At 41.2% G+C, this 24,099-nt stretch overlaps 3 protein-coding genes across 4 annotated transcripts in view; all 3 read left to right on the top strand.

The window, feature by feature from the left end:
* The first annotated feature begins 649 nt into the window (after window positions 1–649).
* Window positions 650–2,585, top strand: LOC146612878 (tripartite motif-containing protein 16-like). Its single transcript, XM_085378363.1, has one exon. It carries the CDS (start codon window positions 658–660, stop codon window positions 2,326–2,328), a length of 1,671 nt encoding a protein of 556 aa, XP_085234489.1. The 5' UTR covers window positions 650–657; the 3' UTR covers window positions 2,329–2,585.
* A 34-nt stretch (window positions 2,586–2,619) lies between these two features.
* Window positions 2,620–24,099, top strand: part of LOC146612879 (tripartite motif-containing protein 16-like) — a 31,990-nt gene continuing 10,510 nt past the window's right edge. For both annotated transcript variants that reach the window (XM_085378359.1, XM_085378358.1), the window contains exons 1-2: window positions 2,620–4,081; window positions 5,112–6,538. The gene's annotated coding sequence lies outside the window, so the exon portion shown is untranslated. The remainder of the gene's footprint in view (window positions 4,082–5,111; window positions 6,539–24,099) is intronic.
* On the top strand, window positions 16,750–22,031 carry LOC146612880 (uncharacterized). Its single transcript, XM_085378408.1, has 2 exons — window positions 16,750–17,894; window positions 18,381–22,031. The coding sequence occupies exons 1-2, from the start codon at window positions 17,648–17,650 to the stop codon at window positions 18,923–18,925; spliced, it is 792 nt and encodes a 263-aa protein (XP_085234534.1). The 5' UTR covers window positions 16,750–17,647; the 3' UTR covers window positions 18,926–22,031.

The following is a 24,099-nucleotide window of genomic DNA, read 5'->3' on the forward strand; positions in this document are numbered from 1 at the left end:
TGAATACAAAGACTGTCCTCTGGACACCGTATAACATGCCCGATCCCAAGGCCCTATATGTATGTGTTATGAGAGTGTGAGTAATGTGGATGTCTAGGTTGTGGAATAAAATCAGTCTGCTGATAAAACAGTGAGCACAGTGAGAAGATCTTCACTGAGCTGATCCATCTCATCTCATAAAATTGAGGCACAGGTGACCAGGAGGGGACAGAGGGGGAACGACCTTTTATTGCTTTTTTCTACAACAATTTCTTAGTTCAGCTGCAGTATTTGATATCCTGTAATGACTAAAATGACAATTTAAACAAATTTACATAAAAAGATTGTCTTTTAAATGTTAAGTTTATTTAACAACTTTAAAGGCTGAGCAGTGCTATTTTTAAATGAAAAACTCACAGGCTCACATGTTCCAGGATTGAATTAGTGTCTGATAACCCTCCCTCTTCCTGCTCTCTAACTCAGCACCTCCTCTCTGTCCACATGTTCCCTTGTTCCCTCCCCTTCTGATCTGCAGTTTGAAGATGGGTGCAACCAACATGTGGTGACGTATAAGAGCTGACAGATCCCATTCGCTACAGAAACCTATGTTGTTTAGATCAGAGCAGTTTCAGTTCTGAGGAAGTGAAACTCACACAGTCACTGACACTGTTGGGTGAAATGGCGCAGAAAAGTGTTCAGCTGGACCGAGAAACCTTCTCTTGTTCGATCTGTTTGGATCTACTGAAGAATCCGGTGACTCTTCCCTGTGGACACAGCTACTGCATGAACTGTATTGAAAGCTTCTGGGATGAAGAGGAAAAGAAGAAAATCTACAGCTGCCCTCAGTGCAGACAGACTTTCACAGCGAGGCCTGTCCTGGAGAAAAACACCATGTTAGCAGTTTTAGTGGAGCAGCTGAAGAAGACTGGACTCCAAGCTGCTCCTGCTGATCACTGCTATGCTGGACCTGAAGATGTGGCCTGTGATTTCTGCACTGGAAGAAAAATGAAAGCCTTCAAGTCCTGTTTAGTCTGTCTGGCATCTTACTGTGAGAAACACCTTCAGACTCATTATGATTCACCTACATTCAAGAAACACAAGCTGGTGGAGCCCTCCAAGAAGCTCCAGGAGAACATCTGCTCTCGTCATGATGAGGTGATGAAGATGTTCTGCCGTACTGATCAGCAGAGTATCTGTTATCTCTGCTCTGTGGATGAACATAAAGGCCACGACACAGTCTCAGCTGCAGCAGAAAGGACTGAGAGGCAGAGAGAGCTGGAGGTGAGTCGACAAAACATCCAGCAGAGAATCCAGGACAGAGAGAAAGATGTGAAGCTGCTTCAACAGGAGGTGGAGGCCATCAATCAGTCTGCTGATCAAACAGTGGAGCACAGTGAGAAGATCTTCACTGAGCTGATCCATCTCATCCAGAAAAGAAGCTCTGATGTGAAGCAGCAGATCAGATCCCAGCAGGAAACTGAAGTGAGTCGAGTCAAAGAGCTTCAGGAGAAGCTGGAGCAGGAGATCACTGAGCTGAAGAGGAAAGATGCTGAGCTGAAGCAGCTCTCACACACAGAGGATCACATCCAGTTTCTACACAACTACCCCTCACTGTCAGCACTCAGTGAGTCTACAGACTCATCCAGCATCAATATCCGTCCTCTGAGCTACTTTGAGGATGTGACAGCAGCTGTGTCAGAGGTCAGAGATAAACTACAGGACATTCTGAGAGAGGAATGGACAAACATCTCACTGACAGTCACTGAAGTGGATGTTTCACTGTCACAACCAGAGCCAAAGACCAGAGCTGGATTCTTAAAATATTCACGTGAAATCACACTGGATCCAAACACAGCAAACACATGGCTGTTATTATCAGAGGGGAACAGAAAAACAACATTTATGAATCAACAACAGTCTTATTCTCATCATCCAGACAGATTCACTAGATGGTATCAGGTCCTGAGTAGAGAGAGTCTGACTGGACGTTGTTACTGGGAGGTGGAGTGGAGAGGGGGAGGAGTTTATGTAGCAGTCGCATACAAGAATATCAGCAGAGCAGGATTTGAATGTGGATTTGGATCTAATGACAAATCTTGGTCATTAGATTGTAACAACAACAGATATATATTTCGGTACAACAACATTGAAACTCCTGTCTCAGGTCCTCGTTCCTCCAGAGTAGGAGTGTACCTGGATCACAGAGCAGGTATTTTGTCCTTCTACAGCGTCTCTGAAACCATGACTCTCCTCCACAGAGTCCAGACCACATTCACTCAGCCGCTCTATGCTGGACTGAGGCTGTACTGTATTTATGGAGACACTGCTGAGTTGATTAAAGTGAAATAGACTGAAGTCTTTCATATTGTTGTAAGTTTAAATCTGTATTTTAGTTCCCTTTTAGTTTCTCTCCATCATTATTGTGGTATTTATGTGCTGCACATAAATCAGATGTCAGTCAAACATTATGGGCAGTACCTCGACATCTTCAACATGTTGTCTTGATGTTTTTACGTTTTATAGGTGGAGCTCTTTCCTGTGTCTGTTCAGCCATGGAGACTATCAATGCTTATGGATATTTTTATTTGAAAAATTTCTCCACATGACAACATAAACTTCTCTATCTTTTAAATGTTTACTGAATATTTTTCTTAGGTATTTGTATGTTGTTGTTTCTCTTCACTGATCTTAACAGAGAAGTCTACAGACCTTCCTTTATCACACAGATTTTATTCTCATTTGTACATTTATAAAGAAAACAATTAATTACAGAGCAATAAGAAATTTTAAGAAAGTGCACTATATCATAATTTATAGTAAAGTGTATTAAAGCATCGTTAGTTAGTCACTTATTTAGTTTGGAGCTGTATCATCTGACACTGTAGAAACATTTCCTCCAGCTTCAGCACAGAATGTTAAAAACAGAACTATTAATGAGAACAAACAGTAGGAACACAGTATCAGCAAACATCATGGCTTAAAATGGAGAGTAAAAATCTAAAAAGAAATAAACAAATTAGTAAAAAGGATTTCCTGTTGACATGTTATTGGTCCTATCTTGTCTGCAGCACCTCCAGGATGCTTCTTATATGTTTCTGGTTATTTTTGCACCAATTTTAGTTTTTGTCAGTAGGAAGTTCAAGTTCAACTCAGTGTGTTTGTTTGTTTTTTTCAAACTGATACCTGACCTTGAACACCAAACATCTGTCAATAAAGCAATGATATAAAATGCTTATATTAGTACTGAAAAACTGCATATCCACTTTACAAATATAAATAATGATATAAATCCACAGCTGAACTGGAGGAGCAGCTGATCTAGTTCACTCATGTGTTTCTGGACTAAGAGTTGGAGCAAATACCTTATGATTCAGTGATGTTTGTTTTTGTTAAATATTTTGTAGATCCAAGAGTGAGTTTGACTCATGATGATGATGTTCCGAATTAAACAAAGTTGGTCACAAATTCTTCAAAGCTGTTTATTAAGAATATATTCACTTGGACTCATGAGACAGGCTTGTGATCCAAGGGAGCCATCAACTGGACAATTACTGACATGACAACAAAAAAGCTAAGTACAGAGGGGGGAACAGAGGTGAAAATACTTGCTTTAAAGGATTGTAATGTTTCCTTTTAAAATAAGTCTCTAAGGTCAGACAAAGGGACAGAAACTCATAGCTTTCTACCAGCCCAATGACAAAACTATAAGTTGTTTTTTAACATCTACTTTTTCATCTATTTGGCAGTCACAGTGAAAAGTATAAACATTGGCACGCTTTGTCTTGTGATTCTGCTGTTCGTAAAAAATGACCATGCGCAAAGTACCAGACTTTAAGGCTTTGACTTGATGCCAATGGCCTGAGGAGGACAGTATTACCCTTGGACATGTGTAGTCTGCCGTCTACTCAATAGAAGAACAAGAAGCGCGGAAATGGCACAACTGTCTTCAGTTTCTGGGAGAGTTTAACAATGAGAGACTGATGATGCAGAAGAAATCTCCGTGGTTAAAAACATTAAAAACAGTCGTCCAGGATGATGAGATCCGCCACTGGCTCAGACTGCTGTATATCAGCCGGAGACCCGAGATGAAGTCACGCAGCAGGTATGTAAAACTGTGATGTTCTCAATGAACTAACACAGGAACGATCTGAGCTCAGTCTGTAAGCTAACAGGCTAAAATCAGAGAGCAGCTAATCAAACAAGTGCGTCCGTTTTTTTTAAAGGTAAACTTTTAACAATAGACTTTCATGAGACACATCAAAACCAAACAGGGAGGGAAAGCTTCGGTTTTCTGCACTGTGCCACAGTTCGCTGTCTGCTTCGGTTCACGACGCCTCACTCCGGGGCTACAGACAGTTCTCTGCCGCCTGTGGTGCTCCTCACCTCCGTCTGCACCCACAGACTTCCCGAGGTGGAGGCAGGCCGGCAGGGACTTTGAGAGATGGGCTTTACTTTTAAAAATAGCCCTTAATCAGGGTCTAACTCACTAAAAGATGGCCACATGTCTCTCTCCAACTTAATCTCTTTCTTTTAAGTAATTGTTTTTCATTGAAATGAAATTAATTGTTCAATAAAATGATTACATTTATAATTGAATTAAAGTTAAATGAATCAAGGTGATTTTGACTTTGCTAGTTAACAGGAAGAGAAACAAACTTACACAGGATCAAATGAAATTTGGACCCAGCAGAAAAAGTCAGATCACAGACAAACAGAAACATTCCTCTTTGGCTAAAATAAAATGCAGATTATTGCTCATCTGCAGTTTTAATCATGGTGAATAATTTATGATTCAGCCAAGTAAGATTCTTCTGTGTGGAGGTTTTTCCCCTGTCAAAAGGCATTGACCATTACCTTCATCTAAACATGGAATTTAAGTCATGTAGTTGCCGTTGTTTGTTTTTAAAGAGGTCATAATATTTTTGTGATGGTAGAAATTTATCTTCAAAGTAATAGTTATAAAGTGAATTAATAAGACTTTCCAACAAAGAGAGGGAGTCACATGGTGCTTCTGAAACATTTGTACAAACCTCTCTCACATATGTGAGCAACATGCTCACAGTGTACAGCCCTGCTGACTGAGGCTGCACCTTTACCTGTCTAATCTTTTTCTTTTTACTTTGTTCCTCAAGTCCCACATCAACATGAAGTGTAAGGAGGAGGAAGATCTGGCTGGCCAGCAGGTCTGGAAGCAGGAGAGGAACTTCAATCTGGACCAGGAGGACACAGATCCCCCACAGATCAAAGAGGAACAGGAGGAACTCTGCATCAGTCAAGAGGGAGAACAGCTTGTAGTGAAACACGAGGATGAAGGCATCGTCGTCTGGAGCGGGGAAGAGCGGCTCAGACAGCTGCATAACATCTGGAAACCTGAGAAAGATTTACAGACCAGCGGTAAAACTGTAATCGCTTTTCTGAAGTGTTAACATTAATATTAAACCTACAGTTTGTATCAGTTCGATCTATTTAAGGGAGACTGGTTATGGTGTCCACCTGAGTGGCAGTGAGACTTCGAGCTCCGACCTCAACGTCCTTTGCCTACGCCCAACAGCGGTTAAAATCCAATCTTTTAGCGGCTGCCTCACCGACTTAAGCTTCTGTTCTGATCTAAACAACCAAGATGCCGACCAAACATAGGTCCAAGCCTAAAACAGCCGGAAAGGATGGATCAGACGATGACCCTAACAACGAACCTGAAACCGAGAAAATGGAAGGCGCTAGTGCTAGTGCTCAACAGACCGAGGCGAGTGTTTTGGCCGCAATTCAGTCGTTGAAAGTACATTTCACTGCTCAACTGCAAGAAGTTAAAATATCAAACCAAGAAATAAAAGAGGCGATTGGAGTGTTTTCGGAGAGGCTCACCTCCGCAGAAACTCGCATCAGTAAAGTTGAAGACGACGTCTCTTCCCTCGTAAGTAAAGAGACTTCCCTTCATAAGAAAATTCAGGAACTACAGTTAAAGGTGGACGACCTCGAAAATAGAAGCCGGAGATCTAATCTGAGACTCGTCGGATTGACTGAGAATACTGAACAAGGAGAAATTACAATATTCTTGCAAACTTTCTTAATTGATGTTTTGGGACGAGACGCGCTCCCATCCCCACCTATCATTGAACGAGCACACAGACTACAAGGGCGAAATACTCCAAATGGCCCACCCCGTGTGATCATCATGTAATTTTTGAATTATCAAGACAAGATGAGGGTGATGAGAGCGGCACGTCTGAAGGGAAAAATAACGCACAACGGACATCACATTATGTTTTTTCCTGATCTGTCAACGGAAGTCCAGAAACAACGGAAACAATACAACCAGGTAAAACAACAACTCCGTGAAATGCATATAAACTTCGGACTGATCTTTCCAGCAAAAATGAGGATTCTCCACCATGACAACAGGCTCCTCTTCCACACACCAGCGGAGGTGGAAGATTTCATGCGAAAAGTCCGGCAACAAAACGAGGGATAAACTTCACGCCCACTCAGAAACGCTACATCAAATATATGCAACTCTGATGAACAACTCCAAACCGGACATATAACGGCTGCTGGTGTACAGGTATGATATAGATGGCCTTAGGTATGCTATGTCTAAATCTTTTCATTCAGTTACATTTGTATGGCCACTTCTTTAGTTAATACGGTCGGACCTAAGTTTGTAACTTCAATCATGAGGACGCTCTATCAGCTCCTTCACACGGATCTGATGCATAACCAATCCGCTATGACTTTGGGGGGGAAGGTTTTGAGATCTACACCGATGGAAGATCTCTGGGTTGTTTTTTTTTTTTTCTTTTGTTTTCTGGTTTATAAGAGATTGTTTTTAAAGTGCAGTGCTCTTGAAATAACAACTTGTGAGTCTCGACAGGAGAGACGAGATGTAGTCAAACCCAGATTACTAAAGGTACAAACTGTATGAGTAGTTATTCAAATATTGATCTAATTTCCTGGAATGTAAGAGGCCTTAGAAAATATATTAAACTGAAAAGAGTAATGGATAGAATAAAACAATATCACCCAAAGATAGTCTTCATTCAAGAAACACACTTACTCGTGAATGAAACTGACCGGATAAGGAGGAGATGGCCAGGTCAGGTTTTCTTTAGCCACTTCTCAACACATGCTAGAGGAGTGGCAACACTCATTCATAAATCAGTACCCATGTGTATTAAAAAAAACCATATTGGACCCCGCAGGGAGATTCATTATTCTACAATGCTCCGTGCTGAATCAAGATTTAATATTAGTTAATGTATATGGCCCCAATATTGACGACTCCAACTTTTATAATAATCTATTTCTCTCTATTACAGACCTTCACGGTGAGATAATTGTTGGGGGGGACTTTAATTGTACCCTAGAGCCCAGGCTTGATAGATCATCAGGCTTAGACTCTTCCCATCCAAAATCTAGACAAGTCATACAACACTTTATGTTTGAATTGAATCTTAAAGATATATGGAGATTAAAAAATCCAACAGGGAGAGAATATTCTTGCTACTCAGCCAGTCATAATAGCCGCAGTCGCATAGATTATTTTCTTATCTCAAACTTTCTTATCTCCAGAATTAACAGCTGCTCATATAAAAGTGTGCTTATATCTGACCACTCAATAACCACGCTTAACTTCTCAGTCACAGCAGCTTTTAGACGTAACCCTATTTGGCGTTTAAGACCACACTGGCTGCACAATCAAAATATTTTGGAATATGTAGGCAAAAATATTGATGACTATTTCTACTTCAACAAATCCGAAACTACAGCCTCAGTAACAAACAATAAATGAAATTAGAACTGCAGACGAAAATATCACAGATCCTCATAGAATAAATGAACTCTTTGAACACTACTATTCACAACTATATACTTCAACAGGAGATACGACTCGAGAATCACTAGAATCCTTCTTTGACTCAATAAGTACCCCTTTACTTTCTGAAGAAGCCCGATGCGAATTAGACTCTCAGTTATCGATGAATGAACTCTCCAATGCAATCGATAAATTAAAAATGGGAAAAACTCCCGGCCCAGATGGAATTCCACTAGACCTTTTCAAAATATTTAAAGATAAATTAATATTCCCTCTGTACGACATGCTGGTGGAAAGCTATGATTCAAAAGAGCTTCCCCCCTCCTTGCGAAATGCACTTATAACGGTATTCCCTAAGCCTGGGAAACCGCCTACAAAATGTGAATCTTATAGACCAATTTCACTAATAAACTCTGATGCCAAGATAATAAGCAAAGTACTGGCAAACAGACTTGAACGGTACCTTCATCTTCTTGTTGATAATGACCAAAATGGGTTTGTAAAAGGCCGACAAACGCAGCATGGGATTCGCAGAGTACTGAATGTACTTTACACAAACTCAGAACAACTAGACATGGCTCTGCTTTCCTTAGACGCAGAAAAAGCTTTCGATAGGGTCGAACATAATTATCTCTATAAGGTACTATCTCAATTCGGCTTTGGCAATTACTTCATGACCTGGGTTAAAATATTATATAATAAACCTATAGCCTCAGTTAGAACCAACAATATTATATCTAGACCATTCTATCTAGGTAGAGGTACACGTCAAGGCTGTCCCCTCTCACCTCTTCTTTTCGTCCTAGCAATAGAACCACTGGCTATTGCGATAAGGAACAACCAAAACATCTCTGGCATTAGAACAAATAATATTGAGTCTAAAATTGGATTATTTGCAGATGATATTATTTTAATGCTGTCTAAATTAAAGAGTTCAATTCCTCAGCTACTTAAAACAATTAACTTCTTTGGCAATATCTCCGGTTATAAAATTAATGAATCCAAATCGGCCATCCTCTTTTTTAATCATTCTGAAAGAACTAAACCACCTATTCAAACAACGTTTCAAATTGCCAGAGACAGTCTCACTTATCTAGGTATAAAAATCACTCCAAAAATTAACGCAAATTATTCTCCTACTATCAACTCTGTTGTTGGCTTAATCAATAGATGGTCTATGCTACCAATCTCGATGATTGGACGTGTAAATATTCTCAAAATGAACATCCTTCCAAAATTTCTATATCTCTTCCGAGTCATTCCTCTCAACCCTCCAGATGACTTCTTCACAAAGACAAAAACAATATTCAGTAAATTCATTTGGAATAACAGACGAGCTAGACTGCGTCTTTCGCTACTATATCTTCCGTATGACAGAGGAGGTCTCTGTGTTCCAAACCTCAAATGGTACTACTGGGCTGCCCAACTCTCTGCGGCCTCATGCTGGTTCTCAACAACTACCCTACCCTGGGTAAATTTAGAAAGGTCAAGTACTACCCCCTTACCACTCAGCACTTATCTGTACTCTGCAAAATATAAAGATCTGATGAAAGATACATCAAACCTCTTTGTTAAAAATACTATTCGTGTGCGGTTCGAGGCACTCGAGTTTAAAAATGAAATGCCAGCACTATCCCAATTCTCACCTATCTGGGGCAATAAGGCCTTTAAACCCGGTTGGAAAGATTTGGGCTTTAAAATATGGGCCGACAGAGGCCTGTGCAAAGTTGCAGATCTATTTGACAAGGACACCTTAATATGTTTCAATGGCTTGACTCAGAAATTTGACATTCCAACTAGAGCTGGGCGATATATCGAGTTTTTAAAACATATCGATATATTTTTATACGAGATATAAGATGTGACAATATCCTTTATATCGATATAGTCTATGTTACGTTATAATTATAGTTGTGGAGCCGCAAGTTTGCCTCTCTTTCGTCCACTTTTGTCTCTACACAACGTTACTCCGCCTCGCCTTCACTTCGCCTCGCCCCCTCTACCCCATCGCTTCACGTGCAGGCAGCGACAAGACGGACACGGCAAATCTCCGTTAACGAGTTACTGCGCATCTCCCCATGCGTGGGGCTGGACGGCGTCAACGTGCTAACGAGCTAAACATGCTAACGAGCTAACCGCGCTAACGAGCTAACAGCGCTAACCCTAAAATCCTTTCATTCTCTCAAAAGTTGATAGCGCGCCTTATGTATGAATTCTGGTTGTGCTTGATGGCCGCGAACCGATTTTATGTGGTACACGGCGCTCAGCAATCTGTCAAAAATGTTTGAGTACGACTTTGGTAAGCTAAGGAGCTGCACCGCTTGATAGATTGTCGGCGCATTACGGCTACCGAAGAGCTTCGCGGAGTGATATGTACTGTGCATCAACGTAATATTACCGTATTGTGTGTGTATAAGGACCATAAATGGCACCTGTAAGAGACGTGGTTATGAAGCGGATTTCAAACTCCAGGCTATCAGTCACACAGTAAAACTTGGGAACAGAGCAGCTGTGAAATCTGTCTGTCTTTGTTATTACGCTCAGCGTCTTTTAGTTTACATTTTGACTGCACAATTGTGAGCTCTTTGTTTAGCACAAAAACAACCTTGTTTTCTTTTATTTATGGAGCATTATTATTTAATGAATGCTCATAATTTAATTTTGAGTAATTTTTCATGTACATCTGTGCTGTATGTTAATAAAAGTGCCTGTGTGACATCTGGGACACAGCTTTGACTTAGAACTCTCTTTTTGTTCTTACTTTATGGCTTAAAAAAAATATATCGAGATATATATCTTATATCGCCATCCAGCTAAAAAATATCGAGATATGAATTTTGGGTCATATCGCCCAGCCCTAATTCCAACCAAACATTTCTTTAAATTTCTTCAAATCAGAAGCTTCATTTCAAAAACTCAAAAATCTCTAACACCGCCCACCCTAAACTCATTAGAGGATATAGCAATAAACCATCAGCTGAAGAAGGGTTTAATTTCTCGCTTCTACAATAACCTTAGAGACGGCTCTCAAATATCCTCAGAAAAAGAAAGACGCGCATGGTGTCAAGACTTAGAGTGTAGTATAACTACAGAGGAATGGCAAAAAGCTTGCTTGAAAGCTCAAACACAATCTATAAACACTCAATTTAAACTAATCCAGTACAAATGGTTAATGAGAACATATATTACCCCAACATTATTAAATAAATTTGACCCCAAAACTCCGGACATATGTGTTAAATGTGGGGAAAAGGGCACACTGATGCACTGCCTATGGGAATGCTCAGAAATTCAAAAGTTTTGGAAGGAAGTTTTAGAAATAATTGCACATATTACAAGTGTCAAATTGGATCCATGTCCTAAATTATGCATCCTAGGAATTTTCCCCGCTGAAATCCAGCTGAGCAAAGCTAACCAAAAAAACCACAACCTTCTGCCTGCTACAGGCGAAATACAGTATAGCCAAATCATGGAGATCCACTAGTAGACCACACGTGAGAATTTGGTTATCGACATTGTCAAAAACCCTTGCTCTGGAGAAACTTACGTCTATGATAAAGGGTAAACATGCTTCCTTCAAAAAAATGTGGGGAAACTTTTTGTTATTTTTGGAAGGTGAGGAAATGATCGATAATGTACAGAAATGATTCTATCTATTTAACCTGTATGGAGAAGTAACGTCACAGCTGCTAAAGAAAACCTGGGGAACCTGCGATTGCTGGTCTGCTAAATAGAAGGCATATATATGTGTGTGTGTGTATATATATATGTATATGTGTGTGTGTATATATATATATATATATATATATATATATATATATATATATATATATATATATATATATATATATATATATATATATATATATATATATATATATATATATATATATATATACATATATATATATATATATATATATATATCCATAGGTCCCTCATCCTATTCTGGAAGTCCCGAGGTCAAAATGGGAGATGCCCCCAAGGGTGGTGGAGAATGACCGAGCTAAGATCCTGTGGGACTTCCAGATACAGACGGACAAAATGGTGGTGGCTAACCAACCGGACATAGTGGTGGTAGACAAACAGAAGAAGACGGCCGTAGTGATCGATGTAGCGGTTCCGAATGACAGCAACATCAGGAAGAAGGAACACGAGAAGCTGGAGAAATACCAAGGGCTCAGAGAAGAGCTCGAGAGGATGTGGAGGGTGAAGGTAACGGTGGTCCCCGTGGTAATCGGAGCACTAGGTGCGGTGACTCCCAAGCTAGGCGAGTGGCTCCAGCAGATCCCGGGAACAACATCAGAGATCTCTGTCCAGAAGAGCGCAGTCCTGGGAACAGCTAAGATACTGCGCAGGACCCTCAAGCTCCCAGGCCTCTGGTAGAGGACCCGAGCTTGAAGGATAAACCGCCCGCAGGGGCGTGCTGGGTGTAAGTATATGTGTGTATATGTATATACATATATACCCCTAAACTCAAAAAGCTGTGGCTGGAAAAGAGTAAGGCGTTCAGAAGCGGAGACAGGGACTGCTACAGAGAGGCCAAGTACAGGTTCACTAAGGAAGTGGACATTGCCAAACATCAGCACTCTGAGAAGATGCAGCAGCAGATCTCAGAGAATGACTCGGCCTCTGTGTGGAAAGGTTTTAGGAATATTACAAACTACAAGCCTAAAACCCCCCACTCCACTGACGACTTGCTCTTGGCCAACACCCTCAACGACTTCTACTGTCGTTTTGACGAGCCATCAGGCAGCCTTCACACCTACAACGGCCCCAACAATAGAGGCACTTTGGACACTCATTCCCCCACCTCTCCCCCCTCCATAGAGCCATCACCACCTTCAAACTGTTCACCTGCAACACCCGCCCCCTCACCCCACACAAAAGAGGATTTCACACCACCTCCTCCGACCACAACTCTTCATATTCATGAAGCAGATGTGAGGAAGCTGTTTAGGAGTCTGAATGCTCGGAAAGCTCCCGGCCCAGACGGTGTGTCTCCTGCCACCCTCAGACACTGCAAACGAGCTGGCCCCAGTGTTTTCTGGCATCTTCAACTCCTCACTGCAGGCATGTCATGTGCCTGCCTGCTTCAAGTCCTCTACCATAATCCCTGTCCCCAAGAAACCTAGGATCACTGGACTAAATGACTACAGACCCGTGGCTCTGACATCTGTGGTCATGAAGTCATTTGAGCGCCTAGTTCTCTCCCATCTCAAGACCCTCACGGCCCCCCTCCTGGACCCCCTGCAGTTTGCATATAGAGCCAACAGGTCTGTAGACGACGCCATCAACATGGCCCTACACTTCATCCTGCAGCATCTGGACTCCCCAGGAACCTACGCCAGGATCCTGTTTGTGGACTTCAGCTCTGCCTTCAACACCATCCTTCCAGACCATCTCCGAGGCAAGCTTTCCCAGATGAATGTGCCTGATCCCATCTGCCGGTGGATCACTGACTTCCTGACGGACAGGAAGCAGCACGTGAGGCTGGGGAAGAATGTCTCGGACTCCCGGACCATCAGCACCGGCTCCCCTCAGGGCTGTGTTCTTTCTCCTCTGCTCTTCTCCCTGTACACCAACTGCTGCACCTCCACCCACCAGTCTGTCAAGCTAATCAAGTTCGCAGATGACACCACCGTCATTGGGCTCATCTCTGACGGGGATGAGTCTGCCTACAGGAGGGAGGTTGAACGTCTGGTGTCTTGGTGCAGCCACAACAACCTGGTGCTGAATGCCCAGAAGACAGTGGAGATTATTGTGGACTTCAGGAAGCACACAGCCCCACTCCCCCCCATCATCCTGACTGACACCCCCATCACCTCTGTGGACTCATTCCGCTTCCTGGGTACCACCATCACCCAGGACCTGAAGTGGGAGCCCACCATCACCTCCGTCATCAAGAAAGCCCAGCAGAGGATGTACTTCCTGAGGCAGCTGAAGAAATTCAACCTGCCAACACGGACGATGATGCAATCCTACACTGCAATCATTGAGTCCATCCTCACCTCCTCCATCACCGTGTGGTACGCTGGAGCCACTGTCAGGGACAAACAGAGACTGCAGCGTGTTGTGCGCTCTGCTGAGAAGGTGATTGGCTGCAGACTCCCATCTCTGCAGGACCTGTACACCTCCAGGACACTGAGGCGTGCAGCCCAGATCTCAGCTGACCCTTCTCACCCTGGACACAGTCTGTTTGACCTGCTCCCCTCAGGCAGGAGGCTCCGGTCCATTCGCACCAGAACCTCTCGCCACAAGAACAGTTTCTTCCCCTCTGCTGTTGGACACATGAACAATAACCACATGACTGTCCCCGCCACTAACACATGACCCTACGCTGTGTCACTGCATCATTTCATGTTTGGCACTGATCACCACCTGCACTCATGTATATATCTTTCTACGTAGCACTCATAATTCTTATTCTCATGTATATCTCATGCACATATCTTTCTTTCTACATAGCACTTTAATTCTTATTGTTTGCACTGAAGCACCGCAGCAATTTCCTAATGTTGTAAACCTCAACATCTGGCAATAAACCCATTCTGATTCTGATTCTGATATATGTGTGTGTGTGTGTGTGTATATATATATATATATATATATATATATATATGTGTGTGTGTGTGTGTATATATATATATATATATGTGTGTGTGTATATATATATATGTGTGTGTGTATATATATATATGTGTGTGTGTGTATATATATATATGTGTGTGTGTGTATATATATATATGTGTGTGTGTGTATATATATATATATGTGTGTGTGTGTATATATATATATATGTGTGTGTGTGTGTATATATATATATATGTGTGTGTGTGTATATATATATATGTGTGTGTGTGTGTATATATATATATATGTGTGTGTGTGTGTGTATATATATATATATATATATGTGTGTGTGTGTGTATATATATATATGTGTGTATATGTGAAGGCAGAATGAGTCTACGTTTGACGTTTGTTTATATCTAATCTTCCTTTTCAAACATTTAAACAGCAGCGAGTCTGCAGCTGAGGGAACACAAACTCAAATTGTCAGAACAGGTTTGCTCGTTTCTTGGATTCATTTGGTGATTTATTAAATGTATAACTGTTATTCTAATCTGCTGCTGGGTCTCTTACACTTTTCTTTATGCTGTATATTTTCACGTCTCTGGAATAGTTGGCAGTTAGTCAGCTGGGAAACTCTGCATATCGTGGATATGCTGACCTCGCTCTGTGGTGTACAGGGCCGTTTACCCTCATGATTAATATTCACAATAAAAATATTAGCCGAACATCATGAAGTCTGTATGTGTTTCATAGTGTCGAACAACCTTTGTACAGTTAAAGCCAGCAGTTACTACATGACAGAAACACCAACGTTATCTCTTTTATGCGTTTATACACAGGTCACGCTGATTACTGAACAAAAACCCAAAGATCAGATGTTAAACAGATTTATTTGCTCTCTCTCCTCCTTAAACATGTTTTTAATGTTAGTTATAATTCAGAATTGGCGACTGAAACACGTAGGACACATAAGAACATCAGGAAATAAAACACCGATAAATATAACCTCAGTAAAAGAAGTCAGCGGGGGTTACTACAGCTGTGTACCGGGGCCTGCGCTTTGTCGGTGGGATTGCTTGCGAGGCGAGCGGGTCTATCCCACGCTTTGCCGTGAGACTGGGCAGACGTCTCCGAAATCATCGAAGCACTTTTGCAAAGAGGCTGTATCTTGACAAACCGACCAGACACATGAAGATTAAACCACTACATTCTCAGCTAAAAAAATATTAAAACGGTATTTGGTGACACACAAACAGGGTTTTTCAAAGTTCAGTTCTGTTAGCTTCCACATGCCGGTTGTTGTGTGCTAGAAACAATGGCCACCAGGCCTAAGCAATGGTTTTGACTTGATCAGCGTTAACCCCGCCCCCTGAGTTTGATGGGTGAGGCTGACAGATAAAATTATTTCAAGATGAGAGCCAGGCGTCAGGACTGCCAAAATGAAATAAATAAATATAGCATTAAATAATTAATTAAATGTGTCAATAATTAATTAATTAAATGTGTGTTGGCCCTGCGACAGACTGGCGACCTGTCCAGGGTGTACCCCGCCTCTCGCCCTATGACAGCTGGGATAGGCTCCAGCGCCCCCCGCGACCCTGAAAAGGATAAGCGGAAGCGAAAGGATGGATGGATGTTTTTTTTTTACTCTTAATGTTGCTGAAAAATGTCAGAACTCAAGTTCTCATTTGCATCAGAGTGCACAAATAACTTCATTTTTACACACTTTTAATTTCACCTGCAAATGTGAGCAACATGCCCTCATTACAGACTTTAACTAAAACTTTATCTTCTCAGAAGTGTTTTTCTATAATTACATTTTTTTTATTGTTCGTTTAGAAGCAATAGTGGAGAGACTGGCTGACTGCTGCAGAAGAAATCTGCTCTGAGGTTAACAGAACGTCTGATCGTCCAGTATGAGATCAACCTTCAGCAGAGACTGCTGGATATCAGCCGGAAACCTGAGATAAAGTTACGCATAACAGGTAAAACTGCGATGGTCTCAGTGGACTAACACAAGAATACAACTCATGTAGGACCTGATCAGAGCTCAGCTTGTAGGCTAACATACTGAAATCAGGGAGCGGCTAATCACACAAGTGCGTCTCTTTTTTACGGTAAACTTTTAGCATTAAACAAACCTTGAGACCGAGAGAAAGTGCCTTTATAGAAGATTTATTTAGAAGATTAAGATAAAGGAGGCAGGGAGGGAAAGCTTCTGTTTTCTGCACTGTGCCACAGTTCGCTGTCTGCTTCGGCTCTCTGACCCTCACTCCGGGGCTACAGACAGTCCTCTGCCGCCTGTGGTGCTCCTCACCTCCGTCTGCACCCACAGGCTTCCAGGGGTGGAGGCAGGCCGGCAGGGACTTTGAGAGATGGGCTTTACTTTCAAAAATACCCCTTAATCAGGGTCTAACCCTACAAGACCATCGTGCCTCCCCCACCATCCTCACCTCATGTTAAAATGTATATTTTTCAACTGAATTATATTTGGGTTCAAGAAAATGATGAAGTTTTTAAAATAACTTTGTAATGTTCTAATAAACAGTCTTAACTCGAACTAAATCAGCTCAAATCTCACAGATGTCAGTGTTATTCACAAAGCATGGAAACATAGTTGTTAGTTTTGAATGCAGCCACAGCAGGCAAACTATGGCTGCATGCTCCAAAGAACAGGAGCACAGTAACTGAACACACTCTTAGCACACTTACATCTGATTTTGGGAACAGTTAACAGATCTGAACCTGATGACCTGAGAGGTTTAACTGGGTCAAAGGTCGAGAGCCAATTGAGAACTGTCCAGTTAAACCAACTAAATGATGAAACCTTTGATTTAAAATGTCATGATCAACAGTATCAAAGGCAGCAATGAGATCAAATAGAACTAAGACTGAAACTCTGAGTCCCTAATAATCTTCAGATCACTGATGACTTTAGTTGGGTTGATTCTGTGCAATGACTGGCTGTGAAACCTGACTGGTACTTATCTGCTATGGCACTGTGAGATTTTCAGTTTAATCTACAACAATGACAAACATTTACTTGCAGCGTGAAGCTGGCAGCAGCTACCTGAATGATTTGTACTCTGAACTTTCCTAATAAGAGTATCAGAGCTCGAGAGTAACTTACACTTTCATTTTTCACATTTGTACAGTTTAAATTTCACTCACATATGAGGACATGCTCAGAGTGGACTATATTTGCTCAGATGTGTTTTCCTGTCATCACATTATTAACCTTTTTCCTCAGTGACCCTTTGTTCCTCAAGATCTCCCCCTAACATGAAGTGTGAGGAAGAGGAGGGCCTGTATGACCAGCAGGTCTCCAACCAGGAGAGGAACTCCAGTCTGGACCAGGAGGGCCCAGATCCTCCACAGATCAAAGAGGAAGAGGAGGAACTCTGCATCAGCGATGACGTAGAAAAGATTGTACTCAAACAGGAGGATGAAGGCCTCATCTGGACTGAAGAAGAGCAGCTCAGACAGCTGGATAACATCTGGAAACCTGAAATGAACTTACACAGCAGGGGTATGTAAAACCGTAATGGTCTTACCTAAAAATTAATATGACTTTAATTCATTCAATAAAGATATTTTGGAAACACATCAGAGTTCTTCAAGGCCAGTGTTTAAATAAACTCAGCTGATTGTTAGTCGAGGTTTTCTGAGAGCTTCGCTGCTTTTTATCCCCATATTTTAATCCTACTTTTAAATTTCCCCTTCTGTCTGATGTTTGTCTTATCATTTACATAAACATCTTTCCAACAGTAATTGGTGGACAAACTGTGATTGGTGCATAGAAATTTACTAACGTGTTAGAAGTGAGTGCATGAAATCTTATTTTAACAGTTTCCAGGTCTGGGTAAATGATATGATGATATTTCTGATGATATTTTGATTAAACTCTGTTGTAGAGTTGGAAATGGACAGCTGTAGACACCACTGCCGAGTAGTCATTCTTGTTATACTTCTATATTTATCTAAGACAAGTAATTTTGTCCATTTGTCACCTCAGCTTTCCCACAACAGCATGAATGTGAGGAGGAACTGGTTTTTGGGGACCATGAGAGAAACTTCAGCCTCGACCAGGAGGATCCGGAGCTTCCACACATAAAAGAGGAAGAGGAGGAACCTTGCACCAGTCAGGACGTAGATCAGCTTGTAGTGAAGCAGGAGACTGAAGGCATTATTATCTTCATGGTGGCTCCTACTTATGAGGAAAGTGAGCCAGAGCTGGACAGTGAACATCTCCTTTCTTCCAGCTCTCCTGAACCAGAGAGCAGAGATCAGCAAGACAACTTTCCTGTGTCAGAGAGTCAGCGTAAAACTGACACAAGTAAAAAGTTTGTGAAATGTGAGATTTGTGGAAAAACCTTTGAGTACAGATCCAAACTAACGAGACATATGAGGGTTCACACAGGTGAGAAGCCACATTCTTGCAGCACCTGCGGAAAAAGATTCAGCCTGATGATAAACTTGAAAACTCACATGAGAATCCACACAGGTGAAAAGCTTCATTCAGAGGATACAGTTACAAAGACACATGAGGATTCACACTAGTTAAAAGTGGGAGAACTGTCAGATGAAGCAGTCCACTGAGAAGCCAGATCAGAGCAGATCAGATGACCTCCTTCCTTAAAAAACTCTGTATTGTTTATTGTATGTGGGGGTGGGAGATATAGCCTCAAAATAATATTTCAAGAAACTTACATTTAAAAAAAATAATGTACATTTTATCAGCTCGGCAGGCAGCAGCATTTATATGTGTAAGTAAATGATGGATTTTCCATCTTTCTCTTCCAGTGAGCTGCTGTCACTGATGACAGCTTAGCTAATTCAAAGTGTGAAAATGTGGCCACCTCAAGGTGCTTGATATTGTAAGGTAAAGACCCAACAATAATACAATGAAAACAGAGAAAACCCAAACAGTCATATGACCCCCTATTAGCAAGCGTTTTGGCGACAGTGGGAAGGAAAAACTCCTTTTTAACAGGAAGAAACCTCCAGCAGAACCAGGCTCAGGGAGGGACCCCCATCTGCAACAAGGAAAGTTTTAAGTCTAATCTTAAAAGCTGAAGGCTCTGCCTCCCATTCTACCTTTAAATACTCTATGAACAACATTATAGTGCAATGTTAGTGACACGGCATACATGAAATATGAGCACATAAGTATCCTCAGGGGTGTTTTTCCTGGAAGTTTTAAGAAAAGTGTATTACAAGTGCTTACACTCTAGCTTAATATCCAAAATAACCTTGTAATGCGGAGCCTGCACAATTCTGTCATATAAGCAGAGGTGGAAAGTAACGAATTACATTTACTTGCGTTACTGTAATTGAGTAGTTTTTTTGTGTATTTGTACTTTTTAAAGTCATTTTTCAAGTCTGTAATTTTACTTTTACTTAAGTATATTTTTTAAAAAGTATTGTAGTTCGCTACGTTTTCAATCACACCCGTTACTGAGTAAATTAAAAAAACCATTGCACTTCGGAAATACTGCAGGGAATGATGGGTAGTAGAACAAATTGGCGCTAAGGTCACGTTAAAGATGGAGTCTGACATCGGTGTTATGGATCCAGTGAAAAAAGAAGCCCCGTCGAATTCTGCTGACCCTGAACTCGAAGAAACGGATGTGAACCCCTGGCCGTATTTAAGGGACCATTTCGGCTTCAAGTGCAAGAAAGGCAACAGCTTTATTATGCAGTGTAAGCTGTGTTTGCCCAGAGAGACCGAGTTAGCAGCTTTTAAAAATTCCACATCAAACCTGCGCAAGCATGTGGAGGTAAGTTAAATACAACTCGTACCGTTATGGTAGCAAAAAGGCTGTGTTCAAATTAATCACATTAAGTTAAGACATCTGTGAAGAACACAGATAACGTTGGTTGGTACTAGCAACTTGCTGTAATCGGGCACGTTGTTGTCCACGCAACTTACATTTTTTTTACTGGGTTGGTAAATTGCCAAAAGAAAATGTGTTTACCTACGTTTTTCCTGTTTGTTAATAATAAGAATTTATTTAAAAAAATAGTTAAATTAAAGACAGAAGCGGCTACTTTCTTACTTAACCCACATATGTTCACACTGCAGGCAAAAGAATAACAGAGCGCTCACTTACCTTAGATTAGTCAAAGACAGCTGACTTCTGTTACTTGTTAATTAGCACTTGCAACCTCCCGTTAACTAGCCTGTTACTGTCCAATAAAAAAAACCCCACGAGGTATATTGGTATAATTTACCAGCGGTAGCTATGTAATGCATTGATGTCTTATTAGGGACATCAAAAAACTTTCTCTCAAACTTAACACTGGCCTGCCTGCCTCAGCTGCCTTCGAGCGTCTCTTTAGCTGTGCTGGACTACTGTTCACTGCAAAGTGAGCAAGGATGAACTCTACTAACTCTGAAAATCAACTGCTCCTCAAAATTAACAGGAAGTTCAGAGAGTAACACTCTAGGATGGATACAAAGGAACTTTAATCTAGAGGTACAGTAGGGCAGGGCCAAGTTTAAAAAATTCAAAAACATTTTTAAAGCAGCTGCCGTTCAGTTCAGTACTTGTTCTCTTATTTGACAGTTTAGAACACATTCTCATGTGAAAGAATGATATGGTTTTGTATTGAAAACACTGTGATACCTGACGGTTTGGTTTGGTTGATTGGTTTGGTGACCATTATCCATTTTCATGTATAGACTTGCAGTTTAACTGCCACTGCACTTTAATTTGTAAAGTTTTTCTTTTCACTAAAAAAGAACTACTTTGAGATTTATATCCCACTGTCCTTTTTTGCACTACTCAGAAGCGGCTGTCCTCCTGCTGACAGAAAAGTAACTATGTAACTTTTACTCTGAGTACATTTTAAATGAGCTACTTTTTACTTTTACTTGAGTACATTTTTAGACAGGTAATTTTACTTGTACTTGAGTAAAATTTCAGCAAAGTAATAGTACTTTTACTTGAGTAAAATATTTTAGTACTCTTTCCACCTCTGCATATAAGGAAAAGAAATTCTACCTGGTTTGTTTCATCTTGGGTCGAGCTTTTTAACCTCCTGCTTTTCCACCGTGTAGCACATCAGTAATTTCCATCCACTGACTGCTCTTGCTGTTATATGAAATGTAACTCGCGAGTGCTCCAGTGATGCATGGTTGAATCATTTGTTTACCTTTGGGTCGCACATCACTGCTGCTAGTATCTCCTGCTCACGTGCCTTCACAGCCCGGTTGTACTCAAGTGTGTTTTTGCTTAAAGTGTTGTAACAGGTTTGCTTTTTTCACTTTCAGTGGGAAAAGTTTTCTTGCATATTTTGCGAACATTCAGCTACCAAACTGTGACTGGAGCCCGACATATGGCTCTGGCTGTGAGACATGACTGGGGTTGACTCATTGGGGTGAATGCAAACACATGATGTTCCTCTAAACACACTTTTTTGTAAACATTTATACCAGTATTATTGCAGATCATATGATATGTCACAGCCCTAATTCTGTTTGTTGCATATTCCATTAAAACCTGTAATGAAGATGAAACACGTATTTACATTCATTTGATGTGATATTTGTATCGTGTTGAGCTGTGGAGGTGACAAAAAAGTTGCTGAGATGTTTTATTTTTTTGTTTAGTGGAGAGGTTTTACTCCACAGAGTCAAAGCTGGAAAGAAACACACATGAGACCAAACATTTTGTGATTTAATCTTGATTTTCATGAAGACTGAATTTCAGCATGTGCTCATCCTGTTGATTCGTATGTTGGTGTTGGTTATGTGTCTTAAAAGTGAAATAAAGATTTCTTTAAAACTTCTTGTGGCTATTTTTTTAAGGCACAATCTTTACAACATGAAACAACGTCTGTGAAGCACATTTTGTACAGTGGGCAGGGAGACTTGCCCATCACTGTGGTGGTGGGGTGGATGAGATTTGCCTGCGGTCACTTAAGGCTCTGTATGTTGTGGGTCTGTCCTGGTTGTCCTGCTCAAACATTGTATGGAAGTTGAGGTCAGTGCCTTCAGACCGGCCAACTATGGTGGTAATCATGGTCCCCTGTTTTATGAAGGGAGTGTAGAGGGTATGTTTGCACTTCAGGCCTCCCTAGGAAGGTCTATATCTGTAGTCACTTTCACTGTTTTCTTATTGCTGTTTCAAATTGTTGTTTCTGTTTGTAGCCTTTTTATTGAAGGATTTTGGTTTATATTATTAATATGTGCATTTGTTGTTATTAATAATATTTGCTTCACTCTCCATTTGATGTGTTTTTGGTATGTTATACTTTTAATTGTTCTATGATTATGTTTATGTGTGGTTTATAATTATATTTAAGTTCTGGGTTTTTTTTATGAATAAAAGTGACTTAACTTGTCAGAGATATGAGACTTTGGGCATTTCCCCTTCTGTCTTATTCTCAGTGTCTTGTCTCCATGTTTATTTACCTCTGTGTTGCTATCTTTGTGTCTCTGTCTCTTTCTCTTCCCCTGTTCAGTGGGATTTAAGACTTCCAACAAATAATTTCAAAGGGTCAATTAAATTTTAATAAAACCATTTTACTCAACACTGCACTCGAATTTTAGCATTTTTTTTTACTCAGTCATAAAAAGATTCATCTTAAAATATGTTTTAGATACATTTTTATTACTTTTTTCTTTCTTTCTTTCTTTTCTTGTTGTTGTCCCGTTTCGTTTTTTAGCCATCAGAATTATTGTCTGAAGGCCAAAAAAGATGACCAACTAACTTAATTTACCAAATGGACCATCACGGCCTTGCCATATTGGTCCATTTGATCAACCTTTGTTATTATTTATTTATTTTAATTTATTTTCAGTTGTTACAGATAGGACAGACATGACTGGGGGATAGGAAGAAAGAAAGAAAGAAAGAAAGAAAGAAAGAAAGAAAAGGGGAAGAGGGACAGTGAGAAAGGGCACTTAAAAAATATCTCCCAGGTCACCTGTTGAGAGAAGAAAATAAGAGAAAACAAGCAAAAAAGAGAGCAACATAATAACACAACACCATTGCAATAATCTAGCTAAGTGTAAATAACAGTAAATATTAAATACTGAATGTGATTGTGCAGCACGCAAGATTGACATCGCATAATGTGGTTTGAGGTAGCAGCCAAGAAAGGTGTAGCTTGTGTGTGTGAACACCTGTGTGGATGAGTGCTCGTCTATTCAAAAGGCTTCTCCATGTAACGATCTGCTGGTGTGGGGAGCCACAGCCCCGTCCCCCAGGGCATGGAGGAGATCCAGGCCCCAGACATCCAGAGGCCCCCAGAGTGCGAGCGCCCAAAGAGGACCACCGGAGGGGCAACCGTGCCACCTTCCTGGGAAGAGCTGAGGAGAACCCCAGATGAGGGGTCACCCAACAGCCACAGAGCAGAAGCCAGAGGGGGCTGCAGTGACGTACACGCGGGCTCTGCCGGCAGTCAGCTGTGCCAGAGTGAATCGAGCCCCCGCAAGGGGCCCGACCGAGCCACAGGCACCAGGCCCCACCAAGCAGCCGTACCGGGGAGTGAGCTGGTACAGACCTGAGCGTCCAGCCCTGGACACCAAGAACGCACCGATGTCTGAGGGCATCAGCCACCAGCAGGGAGTGTGGTGAGGGGAAATAAGCCTCCATACCTTGGAGGGCCTGAGATGTTCCAAGGGGGTGGAGTGTAAGACCCGAGCTGACATATAGACACAGACGAATAGGCGCACACAGACCTAAACATGCATTCCCACCCTCATGCACACATATACAAATACT

Source organism: Diplotaxodon limnothrissa, linkage group LG18 (genome assembly GCF_057381915.1).
Source record: "Diplotaxodon limnothrissa isolate DT_005_m linkage group LG18, D_limnothrissa_male_GT1.1, whole genome shotgun sequence".
Taxonomy (NCBI): domain Eukaryota; kingdom Metazoa; phylum Chordata; class Actinopteri; order Cichliformes; family Cichlidae; genus Diplotaxodon; species Diplotaxodon limnothrissa.